This window comes from Rhinolophus sinicus, linkage group LG06 (assembly GCF_036562045.2).
Source record: "Rhinolophus sinicus isolate RSC01 linkage group LG06, ASM3656204v1, whole genome shotgun sequence".
In the NCBI taxonomy this organism is placed as follows: Eukaryota; Metazoa; Chordata; class Mammalia; order Chiroptera; family Rhinolophidae; genus Rhinolophus; species Rhinolophus sinicus.
Genome location: NC_133756.1, coordinates 47,657,814 through 47,679,019, shown reverse-complemented (window position 1 = coordinate 47,679,019; position 21,206 = coordinate 47,657,814). Strand labels below are relative to the sequence as shown.

Below are 21,206 nucleotides of genomic sequence, written 5' to 3'. Positions count from 1 at the left end.
TGATTGTAATGAATTAATATTGATTTCTTTGCCTCTGACATACCTAAGAACGAAACAACTGAATGAGTTTTAGTTTATCTCCATTCTTTTCTCTTTCTCCCTTCATCCTAACAAGCTGGCTCAAAGGCAGGCAGGACCAAAAAGAAAAAGAATGATTCAAAGGTTCTTGGCAGGACATTTTTCTTCCTTCCTTCCTTCCTTCCTTCCTTCCTTCCTTCCTTCCTTCCTTCCTCCCTCCCTCCCTCCCTCCCTCCCTCCCTCCCTCCCTCCCTCCCTCCCTCCCTTCCCTTAATATTCGATAAGTAAAAATGGACTGCATTTAGCTGCAGCATACCCAAGCAATGAAAGCCCTGAAAAAGCAAATGATTCTTCAAGCCTCTGTATATTCCAAATTCTTTAGCCTGGCATTCAGGCATTTGATTCAAACATAACTTTCCAGTCTTACTCCCCATTCCAAGTATCTACTGAAGCCCAACTGAGTAAAATCCTGTACTTTCCCATGGCCACAGCCTTGGTATGCCACTCAAAATCCTGTCTGTTCAACTTCCAGGGATTAGAAACTTACTCATCGTTTTAAAAGGTACCAGTTCAATGTCCCCTTCCTAATATCCCCAATCAATCTTTTATTCCAATCATTAATTTTAACCGCCTACTATGAGCCAGGCACCTGAAGAACCTTAGAAACTCATAGTCTAGAGAAGAGAAAAATCTCAAACAGCCACATGATGAAGAGGGTTGTTTGTGTTCCTGGCCTTATTCCAAAAAGCAGTTAAGGAACAGGAGGAATAGATGGAGGGAGGAGGACACAGAAATCAAAGTCAGCACGGCAATGCAAGTCAGGCTGTGCGCGGTGTGTGGAGGAGAGGCTTTGGAACCCTGAATCAGCAGGAGAAGGTCCCAGGCCAGACTGGGCATCTTCTTGCATCATTCCTTTCCACTATTATAGGTATGATGGCTTCCCTCTGAAATCGCATGGCGCTCTGTCCTTGGATATCTCTGCTGAGAATGTTTCCTCAACACCCCACCCCATCTTTCTGAAACAGGATCCTGTAACAGCCTCTTTCCCTACCTATCCAAATAGAGACCTTTATAGTACAAACAAAGACCTCTGCACTAGTGTAAATAAGGACACTCCTCTCAAGAGGACTCAATGACTTTCTGGTTTTTACTTGCTATCAGATACAATTCATGCCAAGATTCATGCTAAACACAGACACACGAATGTTCCATATCCCAGTCATTAATACTAAAGACAACTGCATAAAGGCCACCTGAGGGACTTTCCACTCTGGAACCCAGCACAGGGGTAATTCCAGAAGCCTTAGGTGCAGCTTCATAGCTTAGACAAAATTCGTTTTCCTTCTGTAGGAATAACAGTAGCACATCAGAAACTACGCAGAAAACAGCAGTCCTTCAAGGTTGCTAATGTATAAAAGATACATGATGCAAGTTTGTGAATTCTGTTGCCTTTGAATGAAGCTCCTACTGTTTTCACATTTAAAATACAATATGCTTAGCTGACTCAAGTTATGCATATTTTACTCTTTGAAAAGGTACACTTCTTCAAGGCAGTTATTTGCAATGGAAATACTGGTATAAATCAAAACAGTAAACACACTCAATTTTTAACCCAAGTTATCATTTAATTTAAGGGAATAATCAAACATAAGACCATACGGTAAGACTGAATTTTGTCTCCCCCCAAATTCCTATGTTGAGCCCTAACCCTCAACGTGATTGTATTTGGAGATAGGGCTTTTAGGAGACAGAGCAATTAAGGTTAAATGAGGGCATGTGGGTGGGATCCTAATTCCATAAGCTTGGTGGCCTTGGAAGAGCCACATTCATGTGCTGAGCAACGTCCGTGTGAGGACATAGTGAGAAGGCAGCCATCTGAGAGCCAGGCAGAGAGCTCTCTCCAGGAGCTGAATCAGGCAGCAGCTTGATCTTGAACTTTCCAGCCTCCAGAACTATGAGAAATAAATTTCTGTTGTTAAAGTAACCCAGTCCATGGTATTTTGTTATGGCAGCCCAGGGTGACTAATACACCATATATCAGAATGAGCAGACAGCCATGAAATATTAAGGAATGAATTTTAGCTTCACTAAGAAAAATAAAACTGTACCAGTTACAAGTTACCACTATTAACTCCCACATATTATCTGTATTTAAGAAATCATGCAGCACTAGATTGGGGGGGAATCACTTCATAAATTATATAAATGCCTAACCACTATGCTGTACACCAGAAACTAACATAAAATAATATTGAATGTCAACTACAATTAAAAAATATATTTAGTCACAGGATGTAAAGTACAGCGTAGGGAATATATTCAATGGTATTTTAATAGCTATGTATGGTGTCAGAGAGGTAGTGGACTTAGTGGGGCTATCACTTAGTGAGGGGTGTAAATGTCTAATCACTTTGTTGTGTAGTACACCTGAAACTTAAAAAAGAAAGTATTGTAAAACAAAACAAAGAAATGATATAGCACTCTAATTGTTCCCACCAAACATATCTGCAGAAGGATTACACCAAATCCTGATTAGAAAGGTCATTTTTCAGGTTTGAATTAGTGGCTCAGTTTACCTCCTCTTCCCCCATCCTCCTCCTTCTCTTCTTTTTCTTCTTCCTCCCTTTTTCCTCCCTCCCACCCTCCCTCCCCTCCTTCCTTCTTTCCTAACAAGCTATTTGTTAAGAGGTATTTGCTATTTAGCCACTCCAAATATAAGGAGGGGAGGTAGTCTTATATTCCCACACCTTCAGTGTAGAGGTGTCCTACCGTCATGATCACTGCCTATTCCAGATCGCTGCTAAAAGGAATAGCATCCCGGGAACCATCACTCACCGCATTCAGGTAGAGCTGAGCAGTGTGGTCGTGGGGTCTGGGAAAGGTGGATGGAACAGATGAGACAGGCACAATGAAGAGAGAGTACACAGGAACTACCCAGCAAGCTGGATACAGTGCCCTTATTGCTTTCAAAGGACATACATCAAAGGACTGATGATTATTTATGTGACATCACAAAAAGACAAGATTAGGAATAAATGAATGAACACTAAAGCCAGTGATCAGACACACAATTACTTCTAGTAGATTCCCCTTCCTCTTTCCCTAAGGAAAATAACCAAATACGCTGTGAAGTTATTTATTCAATCCTATATGTGATTGCTTTCCTTAGAGATGGAGACCTGACCCATGTGTAGATTTCTGTACATGTAAACATTGTTGGATCTTTTGTATTAAAGTTTATTGGGGGTGACAATTGTTAGTAAAGTTACATCGATTTCAGGTGTACGATTCTGTAATACATCGTCTGTATTCACATGGATCTTTTTAATGAGGTAAGTAATAGTAGCCATTGTCATTGTTACATGAAAAGTCTCTTTGATAATTCTACACTGAAGTCAGGATTTTGGAATTCTAAAAATACAAATAATAATTTCTTACTAGACTCTAATATTTTACTTCTACCATTCATCTCCTACTCCTACAATTCACATGGGTGAAAATAACTTCTTTAACTTAATACTTAGCTTAATAGTTAATATAGTTAAACAGCCTTCAGGGAGAGTTATTTCAAAAGTTACTATACTGGTAAATTAATTTAAGACAAAGGAATAAAAAATATACAGTGGGGAAAGAACAGTGTTCAATAAATAGTACTGAGAAAACTAGACAGCCACATGCAAGCAAATGGACCACTACCTTCCACCATACACAAAAATTTACTAAAGATGGATCAAAGATTTGAACATAAGACCTGAAACCATAAAACTTCTAGAAGAAACACAAGCAATAAGCTCCTTGACGTCAATCTTGGTGATGCTTTTTGGATCTGACTCCAAAAGCAAAGGCCCCAAAAGCAAAGTAAACAAATGTGACTACATCAAATAAAAAGCTTCTGCACTGCAAAGGAAACCATGAACAACATGAAAAGGTAACCTACCACATGGGAAAAAATATTTGCAAGTCACGTATTTGATAAGGGGTTAATATCCGAAATATATAAAGAACTCATACTACTCAATAGCAGGAAAAAAATTCAATTTAAAAATGGGCAGAGGATCTGAATAGGCATTTTCCCAAGAAGACATACAGATGGCCAACATGTGTACGACAAGGTGCTCAGCATCACTAACCATCAGGGAAATGCAAGTCAAATCCACAATTAGCTATCACCTCACACCTGTTAGAATGGCTATTGTTAAAAAAGATAAGAAATCAGGAGTGTTTGTAAGGATATAAAGAAAAGGTAACCCTTATGTACTGTTAGTGGGAATGTATATTGGTGCAGCCACTATGAAAAACAGTAGGGAGGTTCCTCAAAAAATTAAAAATAGAAACACCATGTGATCCAGCAATTCCACTTCTGGGTATTTATCTGTAGGAAATGAAGACACTAACTTGAAAAAATATATGCACCTCCATGTTCACTGAAGCGTTATTTACAATAACCAAGACATGGAAGCAACCTAAGTGTCCATTGATGAATGGATGAATCAATAAAGAAAATGTAATATATATGTAACCATAAATATATATATGTGTGTGTGTATGTAACAAAGACAATGTAATATATATAATATGTTATATATATAATGAAATATTATTCAGCCATAAAAAAGAAGGAAATCTTGCCACTTGTGTCAACATGAATAAACCTTGAGGGCATTATGTTAAGTGAACTAAGTCAGACAGAGAAAGATAAATACCGTATGATCTCACTTATATGTGGAATGTAAAAATTTAAAAAATTAAAGAAAATTAAAAAACCCAAGCTCATGGATACAGAGAATAGATTGGTTGTTACCAGAGGTGGAGAAGGGATGGTGGGAGAAATAGGGGAAGGTAGCGAAAAGAAGCAAACTTCCAGTTATAAAATAAACAAGTCATGGGAATGTAATGTACAGCATGGTGACTATAGCTAGTGATACTGTATCATATATTTCAAAGTGGCTAAGAGATCTTAAAAGTTCTCATCACAAGGAAAAAAATTGTAACTCTGTATGGTGATGGATGTTAACTGGACTTATCATGGTCAGCATTTCACAATATATACAAATAACAAATCATTATGTTGTACTCCTGAAACTAATATAATGTTATGTCAATTATATTTCAATTTTTAAAAAAGCTAGTATAATATTACAGCAAGTTTAAAACTTTACAACATTCATTACTAAGAACAATATCAGTTTACTGTTACAAAAGGAATGTTAGTTCTAACATTTTTAAAAAGTGTCTTTTCTTCATAATTAAACAACACACTGAACACAAAGACAAAGACAGTAAGATACATGTGCAAGAAAAGGCATGGCATTAATAGGAAATAGCTTCTTTTGAAAGTCCTTGCTAAACTTGGTTGCTGTGAATTTTCTATTGCAGTAGAGCTTCTCCACTGAGGGGTAAGAGTTGCAGTGGTGGCGGTGGGCAGATAAACCACTTCCTGCTGAAAAGCTGCTAACTTATAATCATCTATTGTGTGGGAATATTGGTTCCTCCTCCATCCATGGAGAAAAGGGAAGAAGGAAAAACAGACCAACTGAGAGTGAGACTAAGTGAATGGCAAAAAAAAAAAAAAAAAAAATTGATATTGAATACTTGTGATTTGTACAGATATGAACATAACTGTAAAATACCTAGAACTTTAAAAAAATAATTTAGTAAAAATTATAACACGGCCAAACATATAACACAGCCATCTAACATGGCCAAATAGATCAGTGATAAGAGCATCAGGTACCAAGGTTTATGATTAATTCATATCTTGTGGATCTGAAATCCATAAAAAGAGAATATTACAATGCCATTTGCTCAACAAAAGTTTATTTTATGTGTCCTTTGACTATATGGCTACCTTCTTGTCTATGTACTCATATACTCATACGTGTATATATTCTTGAATACAGGTGAATATATGTGCATATTGTTGAATGGCTATGTGTGTAGATAGATAGATAGATAGATAGATAGATAGATAGATAGATAGATAGATAGATAGATAGATAGATAGATAGATAAATAGGAGAGTATTTGCATAGATATAATCTAGAAGAATATATTCCAAATTATTAAGATCACTCCCTCTTAATTATTTTTAAAGTTAATAAAAACGAAAGCTAGAATCTTGACAATAACTAGATCTATCCCATCCCCACTCCCCTGACCCAAGGCCATCATCACCTTCAATCTCATACTCATTTAACCTTCCTCCTGGTGCACCTGTGCAACAGTTTCTCTTGGCTATATACCTCTGCAGTATGGTAGTCACTAGTCACACGTGGCTACAGATAATATAAAATTTGACCAAGGAACTGAATTTTTAATTTTATTTAATTTTAATTAAATTAAAAAATTTGAACTAGTACAAAATATGTTTCTGTGAAAAGCAACTCCATTGTTTGGTGTGACTACATGTCATTTTAAACATTGCATCACCTAGGATACTATCGTCAAATTAAAGTTCTCCTATCAGATGCCTGTGTCCTCTCCAGTATTATGCATAAGCACATGGCTAACCTCGTTGGTGTCAAAGATTGATTCAGGTCATATGATTTTTCCTATGCACCCATGTAACACTAATGTATTTGACGCAGACAGCGTAAGTTTAGAGTATCTTTGTATCTTATAATTGGAAAGTAAGTTGACAGTCTTAGTATTTTAAGTATCATATAATTAAATGTTTTTAGTTAAAAATAAGTATGAACAAATTTAACATTTTTAAAAGGAGGCATCCTACTGATACAGAATTGAGAGGAGATGCAGAAACTAGCACTAGAACCCTAACAGTAAAGAGAAAAGCAGACTGATTGAAAGTATATTGGAAATTTCATGATGAATTGCAATTTTTTTTTCAAATTTATTGGGGTGACAATTGTCAGTAAAATTACATAGATTTCAGGTGTACAATTCTGTATTATATCATCTGTAAATCCCATTGTGTGTTCACCACCAGAGTCAGTTCTCCTTCCATCACCATATATTCAATAAATTGCAATTTTAATGTGTTAGCGCAGAACAAAAGGAAAAAAAAAAAGTTGTGTAAAAAAATGGTAAAGACAATAAAATGGACAACATTAAGAGACATTTTCAGTAAATATAGTGAATTTAGTAACTTTCTTCTCAACAATCAAAAAAGAATTGATGAAATGAGTCACCTGAAATCAAAATTAAATGTCCAACAAAACATTTTGAAGTGATTTTAAACAGAATCTGAACTTATAAATTTGTCCATCTATAAACAGTTTCTATTCTTGCACAAAAAATAAAACAATTTTTTGATAGGTGGTTTTATTCAGATTTGTTAGAATATTATGAGAAAAGACTAAAAAAGTACTTCACAAAAAGTGAAAAATTTTCAGTGAAGCCACCAAGAAATTGAGTGAAGAATACAAGCTCTGTTTAACAATATCTAAGATCAACTGATTCAAAATTTGAAAAACATAATTACTTTTCTTTAGCTTTAGATGAACAGTGCAGCACAAAAGATACTGCCCAATTAATATTTGGAGTATGCTGTATCTCAAAAGACTTCCAAGTTTATGAAGAAATGATGTCAATTTATGGTCTGAAGAATTGAACCCATAGTTTAAATATTTTAAAATCTTTTACATCTGTCAAAGAAAAACTTCAGCTAGATTTTTAAAAAAAGTAATTCGATTCTGATGGATGCTACTTCCACTAATGTGGCTACATGAGGTTAAAAAAAAATCTGGATTTAATGTAATTTTAAAACACGAGACTGATGTTTCCCTGATGTTTCATTCTACTGTATGATGTCAATATTCAGTTTTCTAAAACTAACTCTTGAAAAGTGTCATGGATACTGTTGTTAAATCATTCAGTGTATATTTGCAAATGCTATCGATTAATACCAGATAATGAAACTCTTAAAAGAAATAGAATGCAATAAATTTAATGATCTGTGTTCTTTGTCAATGCTTGTTGGAAAAGTCATGGAAAAATTTTAGAGAGATTTATTGTACTGTTAAGTCCAATTTGAGATGTTATTGAAACAAAAGGAATGCTTGCCAAATATTCAATAATTAAAGACAAAAAATGACAGAGTAATTTACATTTTCTCACTGATATCAGATGACAAGCAAGTGAGCTAAATTTTAAGCTCCAAAAAATAGGAAAAGCTGATTTGTGACCTAGGTATATACATGTACAAAATTTTGTGTTGAAATGGAAACTTTTCAGAGTACAATACAAAAATAATTTTATAGTTTTCTAACATATACCAATTTTGAGAAAATTAAATAATGATTTAGTGACACTGATAAACTTATAGCTGCTTATCAATTTATGCAATACCCTTTTGAAATCAATGTCAATGATACTGACATAAGTATTAGTAAATTTGTTTAACTTGCACAGACGGAGTTTTAAAACTGATAATTCTTTTGCTCTAAAGTTAAGTCAAATCTTCTAAAAAAGAAGTAGTTGTATCAAATATGCATATATTAAAAGAAAATAACTTTTTGGTATTTGATTCATTTATTGGAACTTTTAAGTATGTTTGGAATTATTGGGGTATTTGACTCTTTTTCAATGGTAAATTGTATGAAATATAATACAGATCAAATATTTCTAATGAAAGTTTTGCATCCAAATTGAGATATACTCTAAGCATAAAATACACAGTGGACTTAGAAAATTTAGTACAAAAAGTGTAAACCACGTCATTAATAACATGCTATATTGGTTACATGTTAGAATAATAATAATTTGGATATTTTCAGTCAAATGTGAAATATATTAAAATTTGTCTTATCTGTTTAAATATGATCATTAAAAATTTAAAATTATATATTGGGTTCAAATGTCATTTCTTTGGGGCAGAACTGGTATGTATCCAGAAATAGAATTGTTCAGTTATAAAATATTTAATTGTCCAACACTTGAAGATAATGTCAAATTGTTTTCCAAAGTTGCTGTACCAATTTACACTCCAAGCAGCATTGTATCCTACAAATCCGTATCTGCTCTGATAATTAGCATTATCAGATATTAAATGTTTTGCCAAGTGAATGGGCATATTATTATGATACTGATTTGCATTTTCTTGGTGACTAATGATACTAAATATCTCTTCATATATTAATTGGCCATATATATTTCCTCCTCTATGGAGTGTTTGCTTATGTTTTTGACATTTTCTATGGTATTTTTCTGTTTGTGTTTTTCTTACTGATCGGTTCTTACTGTTAAAGGTCCTGAACATAAAATTATGTGTATAATTCACTTACTCTTATATTTCAGAATGAGTTCAAGTATAATGTAGGCCTTGGCGATTATCAAGCTAAAATCATATTGACTTGTAATACTCAGAATAATAGAGATCTAAAAGAGGGCTATGATTAGAGATCTAACAGTTATGTGTGTCAAGACCACAAGATGTTAGCAGGATTAAATGAATGAAATGAGGAAGGGAAGTCCAACAGGATGTGTGTTTACAATTGTTAAAGTAGTATTTATCCGATCAGTCATTTAGGTAACAATTTCACCAAGTTAGAAGGCCTAAAACATAAGTTCCAATCAACTTTTTCCCTTTCTTACAACAATGACATAAGAATCCATGGTCCGGCTCTGGAATAAGCTTGTCCCAAGACTGCCTAAAACAATGCTCATTCCTGCTTATGAGATTGAGTGAGGATAGTTATAGGATGAAAGTTGTATGAAAGAAAGACTCATCTTGTAGTCAGAAGAGCTGGATTCAAGCTCCAGTTTATTTCCTTGAAAAAAGACTGCAATAATATTTACCATAGCTAATGTTGCAATGTTTAAATGAAATAACATTTATGAAGACAATTAGCACAATGTGTGGTTCACAGCAGCATTCCAGTGTTTCATGAATTGTAATACAAAGACTATCACTGCCACATCACTCTATAGTCTACAAGTGCCTTCTTTTCATTATCACGTAACCCTCCATTCTTATTTTACAGTCACGAGAACCCAGACAGAGAGAAATAAGTGATTTATTTATAAATTATTTTTCTGTTAGCTAAGAAACAAAAGCAAGGTCAAACCCAAGTCTTCCAAACCTGACTTGACTCAAAGTTGAAAGCTCTTTCCATTGCTTTACAATGCCATGCTTAATTTCTCTGTGGTCTGCAAATCTAGGCTAGGAGTTCCTAGAGGAAGATGAATTTTCCTTCCCAACTAATGAACTGGTTAGTTTTAAAAAAATATTAATAATTTCAGACTTACAGCTGAAAAGTTGCAAGAATAGTACAAAAATCCCATATACCCTACACCCAGATTCCTTCAATGTTTACATTTTACTATATTTGTTTTATGCTTCCTCTCTTTACTCCTTCTTCTCTTCCTCCCCTTATATATAAAGTAAGATGGGGAAGAAGGAAGGCAAAGGAAGCTCCAGATTGAAATTCATGGTCTTTTTAGAGTCTTAAGCAGAAATGACCAACATAAATATGTAAACTAGTTCTAATACCTAAAAGCCACCCTGTTACACATTCCTCATGCAGAGCTTAGCCTAGAGCAATGGTTCTTATTTGGAGATATTTTGTCCCCCAGGGGACATATGGCAATACCTGGAGACATTTTTGATTGTCATGATTGGAGAAGATGTACTACGAGCGTCCAGTGAGTAGAGGCCAGGGACTCTATTAAACATCCTACAATTTCCCCAACCCTGACAAACAATTATTTGGGCCAAACTGTCAATAGTGCATAAGTTAGAAAACCTTGACCTAGTGTACTGGTTCTCAGCATCAACGTCACCAGAGAATATATAAGAAATGCAAGTTCCCGGGCCCCATCAGAGACCTAGCGAATTAGAAATTCTGGAGGTGTGACCCAGTAACCTGTATTTTAACACACTCGCCAAGTGTTGCAGCCTCAAGCTTCAGAAATAACTGGCCTAGTGTGCTTAGAACAGACTTTAAAATGTTCTGTACTCACAAGGAATATATGATTTTGGAAAGGGACATCCTGTCTTCATTAAATTATGGTCATATTATTAAATGTTTGCATCCATCTGCAAATCTTGAAGACCAACACAAGGTGGAATTCCACAGCCTCACGCGAGTGAAAGCCATGCTGTGGTGAAAGGGACTGAAAGCTGCCTTTCACAATCTAATGGCCCCAGTGAAGAAGAAAGGACTCAGGCTTCAGAGCCAGCCTTAAATCTGAAATCCAGTCCCACCTCTTTATTAGCTGTGAAATCTTAGAAGGTCTTTAACCTCCTGAAACCTTCGGTTTCTTGGCTATAAAATGGGAATAATAAATACCTCAAAACAGGATTAACAAGGTTCACACAAAGTGCTAAACACATAGAAGGGACTCCATAAATTGCAGCCTTGTAAAACTAAAACTCTGATCAGGAGCATGTTGCCAGCGAATAAAGGCTGTTATCCTGGGCTTCTTTGGAAATGACCCTTTGTGACGGTACATTCCCCAGTAAAGCAACTTGATTGTCCAGACCTGGAAACAAAATGGAAGCAACTGTAACCCTCATTTTGATAGATCTCAGAAATAGCCTTAAGACTCTGTTTTATGCCTTTTGGGATTCTATATTTTAATCTCACTCTACCCTGTCCAATAGGTTAGGCACTAAACACTTGTGGCTATATAAATTAACTGGAAATTCTATTTCTGGTTAAGACAGAATAATAGGGTTCAGATTTACCTTTCAGTCTAAAATAACTTTAAAAATAGACAAAATATATGAAAGAATGAAACTCAAGGCATCGGACATGGAAAATAAAGAATAGTGATCCCTGAGGGATGGAAAACAAGGAAGGTAAACTCTGTCAAGTACTGCCCGGAGAAGGATTTTAGGCTGTACACAGGCCAGAGTCCTAGAGGGGAGAGAGAGCTACACAGAGAAAACTCTAGACAGCTGCAGATCTCAAGTACTCAGCAGAGTACTGATTATCACATACAAGCGAGGAAACTAACTGAGGCTGGGGAAGGAAGCACACAAAAGAATTAGAGAACAATCCATGGAGGTCATGCAGGGATAGGAAAGTGCCTTTTTCCATCTGCCAGAGAGAAAAATATCAAAATTCAGGAGCATTGGTTAGAGTACAAAGACGAGTCTTACCTCGATGAAAGGGAAAAAATACCCTTAGACTAAACACAGCCCTGGTGCTGCCTTACCATTCTTAAATGCAAGACTTAAAAGGATCAATTACTTGTTTCCAAGTAACTTAGGCGCATTCCAGGACAAAGATCAAGAATATTTACAGGGATACAAAAATATCCAGCACCCAATAAGGTAAAATTCACAATATTTATCTGACATTAAATAAAAAATTACCAGGCATGCCACTGTGGAAAACAGCACGGAGATTCCTCAAAATTAAAATTAGAACTATCATACGGCCCAACAATTACGCTTCTAAGTATTTATCCAAAGAAAATGAAAACACTAATTTAAAAAGATATATGCACCTCTATGTTTATGGCAACATTATTTACAATAACTAAAATATGTAAGCAACATGGATTTTCATCCATAAATGATCAGATAAAGAAGATATGATGTACAAGTATATATAAAATGGAATATTACTCAGCAATAAAAATAGAATGAAATCTTGCCATTTGCAACAACATGGATGGACCTAGTGGGTACTATGATAAATGAAGTAAGTCAGACAGAGAAAGACAAATACTGTATGATTTCCCTTGTATGTGGAATCAAAAAAAAAAAAAAATAAGCAAACAAAACAAAACAAAAACATTAATAGAAACAGAGAACAAAGTAATGGCTGCCAGAGGGGAGAGCTGTAGAGGGATGGGTGAAAAAGGTAAAGTGAATAAAAGGTACAAGCTCCCAACTATAAAATAAATAAGCCACTGAGATGTAGTGTACAACACAGAGAATATAGTCAATAATATTGTAGGAACTTGGCAGGGTGACAGATGGGTACTAGATTTAGTGTGGTGATCACACTGTAAAGTATATAAATGTTAAATTGCTATGTTGTACATCTGAAACTAAAATGCTATTGATGCCAACTACAATTTAATTAAAAATTTAAAAAAATTACCAGGCATGAAAGAAGCAAACAAATACAACCCATAATGAGAAGAAAAATCAACTGAAACTGACTGATAAATGACAGAATTAGTAGACAAGGACATTGAAACATTTATTATGTCTGTATTTAATATGTTCAGAAGCAAGAGGGAAGACTGACTATGTTAAGTAGAGACATGAAAAATTTTTAAAAAGATCCAAGTTTTACTTCTAGAGATGGAAACTACATTGTCTGAAGTGAAAAACATATTGGGTGGGATTAACAAGTGATTATACATTTCAGAAGAAAAAAATTGAAGGCAAAGCAATGGAAACTATCAAAAATGAAACAGAGAAAAAAGACAAAAAATATTAACAGGCATCAGTGAATTGTGGGATAATATCAAGTGATCAAATATAACTATTATATAATTGGAGTCCTCAAAGGAAAAGCGGGCGGAAACAAAAGAATTAGAAAAATAATGGTTGAAAAACTTCCAAACTTGAAAATTAAACCCACAGACCCAAAAGAACAAAACAGACTACAAGCACAAGAAAGATGAAGAAAACTATACTGAATCTCATAATCAAATTGCTTAAAAATCAATGATAAAGAGAAAAATTAGTAACCACAAGATTGCCACGGGGAAACAAAAGTCAATTTGGGGAATGTAATCAATAATGTTGTAAAGATTTTGTAGGGTATCTGATGGACACTTGTCTCATTAGGGAGACCACCTCAGGGATGATGTAGATGCCTGATCACTGCACTGTACAGCTGAAGTTGAACAATAATGAATGTCAACTATAATTACAAGAAGCGGAGTACAGCATTAGGAATAGAGACAGTGGAAATGTAATGGCTGTGTGCAATGTCAGAGGGGTAGTGGATGGGTTGTCACTGTGTGAGGGATATAAATGATAAATGTCTAACCATTACATTGTTTTGTGCACCTAAAACTAATTTAAAAAATGGGGGAAAAAATCTACAGAAAAACTAGAAAGTAACCCAAAGATTTCCCAATGATCAAAAATTCACAGAATAGGGGCAGCCGGTTGGCTCAATGGTTAGAGCACAGTGCTGATAACACCAAGGTCGCCGGTTCAATTCCCACATGGGTCAGTGAGCTGCACCCTCCACAACTAGATTGAAAACAATGACTTGACTTGGAGCTGCTGGGTCCTGGAAAAACACACTGTTCCCCAATATTCCTCAATTTAAAAAAAATTTCTTAATTCACAGAATATTAGTAAAATCACTTTGACTGTTTTCAAGAAGAAAATTGAAACAAAGAGAAATAACAACTTTCTCTTATGTCACATAAAATTGTGTCCTATAATATGTAAATTTTATTTCCCCCCAAACCTTATGAGATAAATAAATATTAATATCGCCATTTTAGAGGTTCCAGAAAAGCTGAATAAACTTGTCTTGGTTACAGGAAAAATAAAAAAAAAAAAGGAGAAAAATTAAAAGCAGGCATGCTAAAAAACAAAAAGACACACTATATACAGAAGAAAAAAGATAAGAAAAAGACTAAATGTTTTCTCTTAAGATCGGGAACAAAACCAGGATGTTTAATCTCACAACTTCTACTCAACGTTTTACTGGAGGTCCTATTCAGTGCAGTACGGTAGGATAAATAAATAAAAACCTTCCACATCAGGAAAGAAACAGTAAAACTCTCTTTACTCACAAGACCTAATTGTCTATCAGATGGAAGCTACCAAACTAGAAGTAGTAAATGAGTTTAGCAAGATTGTAGGATACAAGGTTGATATAAAATATTCAATTGTATATCTATATATCAGCAACAAACTGTTGAAAATCAAAATTTAAAAAGCAGTACCATTTATGATAGCATAAGATATGAAATATATAGGAATATACCTGAAAAAAGATATGCAAGACCTGAACACTGAAAACAACAAAACATTGCTGAGAGAAATTAAAGAAGACCTAATGGAGAAAAATGATGTGTTAATGGGTTGGAAAACACAATATTGTTAAGATGTCAATTCTCCTTCACTCGATCTATAATTCAATGCAATGACAATCACATTGCCAGTAGGTTGTTTTTTTTGTGGAAATTTACAAGCTATTTCTAAAGTTCATATGGAAATGCAAAGGACCTAGGAGAGCCAAAATAAGTTTAAAACAGAACACAGTTGGGTGGATACCACTCCCTGATTTCAAGTTTTATTATAAAGCTATAGTTATCCAAACAGTTTTGTTATTTGCATAAATATATAAAAAATAATCAATGGAATAGAGAGCCCAGAAATAGATGCACACATATATATTGATCAATGATTTTTCAACAAAGTTGAAGGAATAATTCAACAAATGATGCTGGAAAAATTGGATATCCAAAGGCAAACAACAACTACTACTACTACTACACCACCATCGATAGAAACACTTTAATTCTTATTTCACACCATACATAAAAATCAATTTAAAAATCAGAGTCAAAAATCTAAGAACACATAAGAGTAAAACTTTGCGACCTTGGGTTAGGCAAATATTTCTTAGATATAACACTAAAAGCATAAAAGCACTATCCATAAAATAAAAAAATTGGTAAACTGGACTTCATCAAAAGTCCACTTTGAAAGACACCCTAGAGAGAATGAAAAGACAAGTCATGTAACATAAAAATATTTTCAAATCATGTAGGTGGTAAAGGACTTGTATTCAGAATATATAAAAACTCTCCACACAATAATATATTTTTAAAAACTAGCCCAAAAAGATGGGCAGAAGATTTGAACAATACTTCAGGAGATATGTGAATGGTAAATAGGCACATGAAAAGATTCTGAACATCATAAGTCATTAGGGAAATGAAAATTAAAACCATACCTAATATCTAATATGAAAAAGACTGATCGCATCCAGTTTGTGAGGACAAAGAACAACTGGAATGCTCTCACACTGCTGGTAGGAATGTAAAATGGGACAACCAGTTTGGAAACCAGTTCGGCAGTTTTTAATTTTAATTTAAAAAAAAATTTGGCAGTTTTTTTAAAAAGCTAAGCATACACCTACCATATAGCCCAGTCATTCCAGTCCTAAAGATTTAGCTAAGAGAAATGAAAGCATATGTCCACACATAGACCTGTACACAAATGGTCAAAGCAGTTTTATTTGTAATACCTGAAAAATGGAAACAACCCAAATGTTTACCAACAAATAGATGGATAAACAGTGAACACATAGGTGTATCCATATAATAAAAGAGTACTCAGTAATACAAAGTAATAAACTATTGATACACACTATAACATGAATTAATCTTTAATTATCTGGGTGAAAGAAACTAGACCCCTCCCCACCCCAAAAAAGTACAATCTGAATAATCCCATTTATATAAAATTCTAGAAAAAGTAAACTATACTGACAAATAGTATATACGTGGTCACCTGGGGATACGGGGACAGGGAAGGAGGTGAGGAGAGAATACAAAGCGTTGTGAGGAAACTTTGGGGTGATGGATAAGTGCATTATCTTAATTGTGGTAATGGTTTCATGGGTACATACAAATATGCAAACTTAGGAAATCTTACATTTCAAACGCATGTAGTTTATTATATGTCAATCGTATTTCAATAAAGTTGTGAACTTTTAAAATGGATTGAATAAAACTAAAAGTTCAGTTCATCAGTTACACTAGTCACATTTCAAGTTTTTAATAGCCACATGTGGCTACCAGCTACCATTTTAGACAGCGCAAGTATAGAACATTTTCATCTCTGCTCAAAGCACTATTGGACAGCACTGATCTAACACATACATAAAAAAGCATCTGTTTCTTTCATTCCTCCTCTATCTGCCTACCCCAAACTTCAAGAATGGAACTAAGCATGGCAGCATGGCACTGATACATAAACTACCTCAGAATTTTAAAAAGGAAATTTATTGTTTAATATAACTTAAACGTAAAATATACCTTCTATACATAAATATACACATATATATACATATATATGTGTGTGTATATATATATATATATATATATATATATATATATATATATGTATCACAGGGTTTTCCTCATTTAGATATCACAGTTTCTATGAATTATATTTAATTAGTTTTCTCCAAAGCTCAAGTTGAAGGCAATTTTAAACTGAATGACATGGAAAGAAATGAAAAAGATAACACCCACTTGGAACTTACTTTATCCTTGTACTCAAAGTGACTTTAATGTCAATATTACTCCTAAATGAGAACATATACTTTTTCACATACTCACAGATATCTTGTGAGTCAACTTTATGTTCTGTTTCAAAATATGCTACCTAAGGCAACTGAATTTTCCTACTTGAAAGAATCAAGCATGTAATTCACAACAAATATAATCAGAAGTTTCAAATGTGAGAACAGACATTAAAATAGAACACTACAGTATATACTGAAATGTTTCACATTCAAAGAAAAGTTCACAAAATTTGGACAGAGAAGTTGTTAAAACTGAGTATTTTCACTGAAGCTTTTTTTCTTCCCTCACTATAGCTCTGTTTTGAGAGAGGTGATTTTATTTCAAAAGACTTGAACAGTATTTTCTGGCCCCACCCTTGCTTGCGGCTAGCCTATGGGCTTGGAAGGCAGGTTTGCTCCGCGTTTTTGTTTCCATATACAGAATGCAGGGCAGAAATCCTCAACTGTCACTGTTCCAAAGCCTGGTATACTAACCCCTTTATGCACAGTTTGATGTCTGAGTCATCTTTGTCTTAGAAATAGATTGTAGAAAAAGGAAACTGGGGTTGGGGGGAGAAGGGAGGCTGCTGACCAGTGTAGACCAACCAAGGCAAGTCCCAAACAGTGTCTTGTACTAGATAAGCAAGAAGTATAAATATAGAAACCAAGTCCCTCTGTTGTTTGCAGAAGCAGAACTCACAAGCCAGTTTCACTTACTTTTTTACACCGACAGAGCCATTTTCCTTGTTTTCCATGTCAACAGATAGCATGGGAAGGCTGCAGGGTTCCTTTACTTCAGCAACTAATCAATAAGGGAGAAAAGCTTGTGTTTAATTCTTAGAAAGTGAGAGAAGAATATATATTCTGAATCGGAAACATAATGGTTCCTTTTACAGCTTCACACCAATTCACGTATGTTTGTTTAAATCTCCAGTTCCCTCAGCGATTGGAGAGATGTGATTAAACCTAAAGAACTAGAGGAGACGGGTTGGGGTGCTTTCATCTGTACTGGCACTCCCTGCCTTGACAATAAGCATTTGCAAATGAAATTGAATCCTTGTTCAAAACAAGTGCTGTGTGAACTGGCACAGCTACCTCTGGGTGCCAAGCTCTCACTTAAGACATTGCAACTCATAAATGAGTCAAAGTCGAGAAAAACAATCCCCCTTTTCCTGCCCTTTCCCACCAAGGGCTGTGATTTTTTTTTTTCTTATTGCATATTTTTTGGTCCACTCCCACTCCCACTCTTTCTATATTTTTTTCATTGCAATGCAAAAGAGCACTTAAAGCTTTTGTCAGCAAGTATCCCCCTTCCTCACATACTCTCAGCGAAAGCCTCAGAAACCTGTGATATGGCCATGCCGTTGGTAAAACTGAAGCTCACAAAAATGTCAGAGAGCCCTTAGCATAGAAAGGGTGTGTGTGTGTGTGTGTGTGTGTGTGTGTGTGTGTGTGTGTGTAAGAGAGGATAGGCAGCTAATTAGATTTATGTAAAAATCACCACATCATTCAAGGAAAATAACAGCATCCATCACTTTAGTCTTTTTGTTTAGTAGGATGAGGACTGTGAAAAAAATTAAAAACCTTCCACAATTAATATGCAATTAGCAAGCTGAAAAAGCTATGAACAAACTGCTTAAAAAAAAAAAAAACTAGTTCTGAAACGTGCTTCTTCTACAGCTGAAGCCATAAATTAAATACATTTCCTCTCAAATCACTTTATACTTCGGCACTCCGTCTCTAGGGATTACTCTGACATGACAAGTACATCATTAAGTATATTCACAAGATTTTATCACTGTTAGAGAAGTAGATGATTAACAAATAATACTGTAAGTGTGGGATAATCTTCACTCCTGATACACTGGTACACACACGCATACACACAAACTTCCAGTTGCTAAACCACTTAGATCATTCATAGAGAAATCCAACATTGCATATACATATAGATATTAACATACATTCACACACCGTAACACAGTAGACAGAAGACAGTGCTGCTGCTCCATGCCAAAAGAATGATTTCACTTCAGTTGGAAACTGTTACATATTCACCATTTTCTAAGCATCTCAGAAAACAAAACAAAACAAAACACAATGATATTCTGTAACACCACACTACATTGTCTTATTATTATTATTATTCTTTTCTTTTTTGTGGAAGAGTAAAAAAAAAAACCTACCTAGAAGCAACTAAAACATGTCATTTTTTATAGGCTTATCAAGAACAGCCAAAGAAACCCCAATGTTTTCTTTCACAAAGTAGGCTGGCAAAGGAATTCAATAAGGAGGTACAATTTGACACAGTGAAATAAAACCAGGCTGGCTCTCAGCCAACATGACGTTAGGAATCACACACAAGCTGCACCAACTGCCTTCTGGTTCATGGCTGACTTTTTAAAGCTACAGTGTGCCTGTTCACTTTTGCTAACTACCTTCAGCACAATTAGTGGAAGTGAATGAATCAGGAGTCCAAAAAACGGCAGAATTCTCCCTGCACCTGTCTTGCACAAAGAAAAACAAGCTGTATCAACAGCTTGTTTTCTCCCTCCCCTTCATTGTTGCTACATGATAAGTCTTTGCTGTGGTTCTGAACATGAATGTCATGTTTCAAACTATTTCTTTTTCATCTCCTTGGGAGAAAAAAAAAAAGAGGCAATAAGAGAAAGACCCAGTACTTATGGGCAATAGCCAGTGAACGCGCAGAAGCTGCAATCCTGTGTTACTCTTTCTTCCTAGTAGAGACTTGTGGACCAAGTTCCCATGGCTGACTTTTAAGTAATCTCTCTGTGAGGATAAGGAAAGTACTGCCCCGCAGAAAATCCTTTTACTTTATTATACAGGAAGTAACATATTTCAGAGAGGATGCAAAGTAGATGACCAGATCTCCTGAGAACGCCCACATTCTTTTATTTTGGCATTCATCCTCCCAGATGAAGTCAGCAAAAACTCAAAATGAAACAAACCTTATTCTAGAAAACAATTAGTTCTGCGAGGCTTAATTTTAACTGTTTATCCCAGTCGCACAAAAAGCATAATTCAACAAATTCAACTAACATATTATCTATGAGTAACTGGTACTCCATTGGTTGCATATGCAAAACAAGATATTGTGCCACCCCCCAGATTCACAGTGTCTCCCACCACCACCACCCTAAATCCCAATTCAGGAAACTGGGAGGTGGAATAGGGAGACTGGACATGATCTTTTCATTGTTAGCCTGGTCAATCTCACAGTTCTCTTGCTTGGCTGGGAAACATTCTGATTCCACAAACATGCTGCAGATGTACAGGAAATATACGTATATAGTTGTCATTGAAATAAACACCAATCAATATTTGAATACTTTTAGGCCAAGATGTAAATAAAACCACTCAAGATAAGGCAGATAATACAGGTTCCCAAGAAGGATCCCAGAAAAAGTCATCTGCTGCTATAATACTGTATAGATTTCAGGCAGAATTGAGAAGAAAGCTGCTGGCCTCCCTTTTCTTTAGTAGTTTTTAAGGGCACTAGAAAACCAGCAACCATGACCAAACTTTGCAACCTGAATTTCAGTCAAATTTTTTTTTCTTACTTATTCCAGGAATATCAGAAAATGTCAACTTCTTGAGAGATTATCACTGAGAAAGATATGAAGTAATCTCTCTGTCCACCTTTGCCATTACACCCTTGACAAAGCAAACAATTATTTAGGGATAAATTCTAAGTGTTCATATATTTTTGAGCACCATTTATTGAGCATGGGTCAAACAGGTGGGTCTTTTACCAGCACTGATCAAAACGACAAGAGAGCTCTTTTACCAACAGATTTTATAATGCTTTTGGAATTGATCTGAAATTTCTGAATTGTTCTCCAACTAAGTTCAAATGGAAGAGGGCTGGGCTGTTTGAATCCTGGGGGGCAAGGAAGGTGTCCTGACCGTACTGCTATGCTTCTGCTCAGAATAAAATCATGTTCAGCTCCCTACTCCTGAAAGGAGAGTAGAAAACGT

The 21,206-nt window shown here is 35.1% G+C and overlaps 1 protein-coding gene across 8 annotated transcripts in view; it reads right to left on the bottom strand.

The window, feature by feature from the left end:
• The window catches only part of SAMD13 (sterile alpha motif domain containing 13), a 59,535-nt gene that overhangs the window by 19,663 nt on the left and 18,666 nt on the right, over positions 1–21,206 (bottom strand). For 5 of the 8 annotated variants that reach the window (XM_074335044.1, XM_019715224.2, XM_019715221.2 and 2 more), the window contains one exon: positions 17,925–18,009. In XM_074335044.1, the coding sequence (XP_074191145.1) occupies positions 17,925–18,009 (85 nt within the window). Of the gene's footprint in view, positions 1–17,924; positions 18,010–19,171; positions 19,280–19,393; positions 21,189–21,206 lie in introns of those variants that run through there. The other 3 variants (XM_074335047.1, XM_074335046.1, XM_019715222.2) reach the window with 3 other exon arrangements.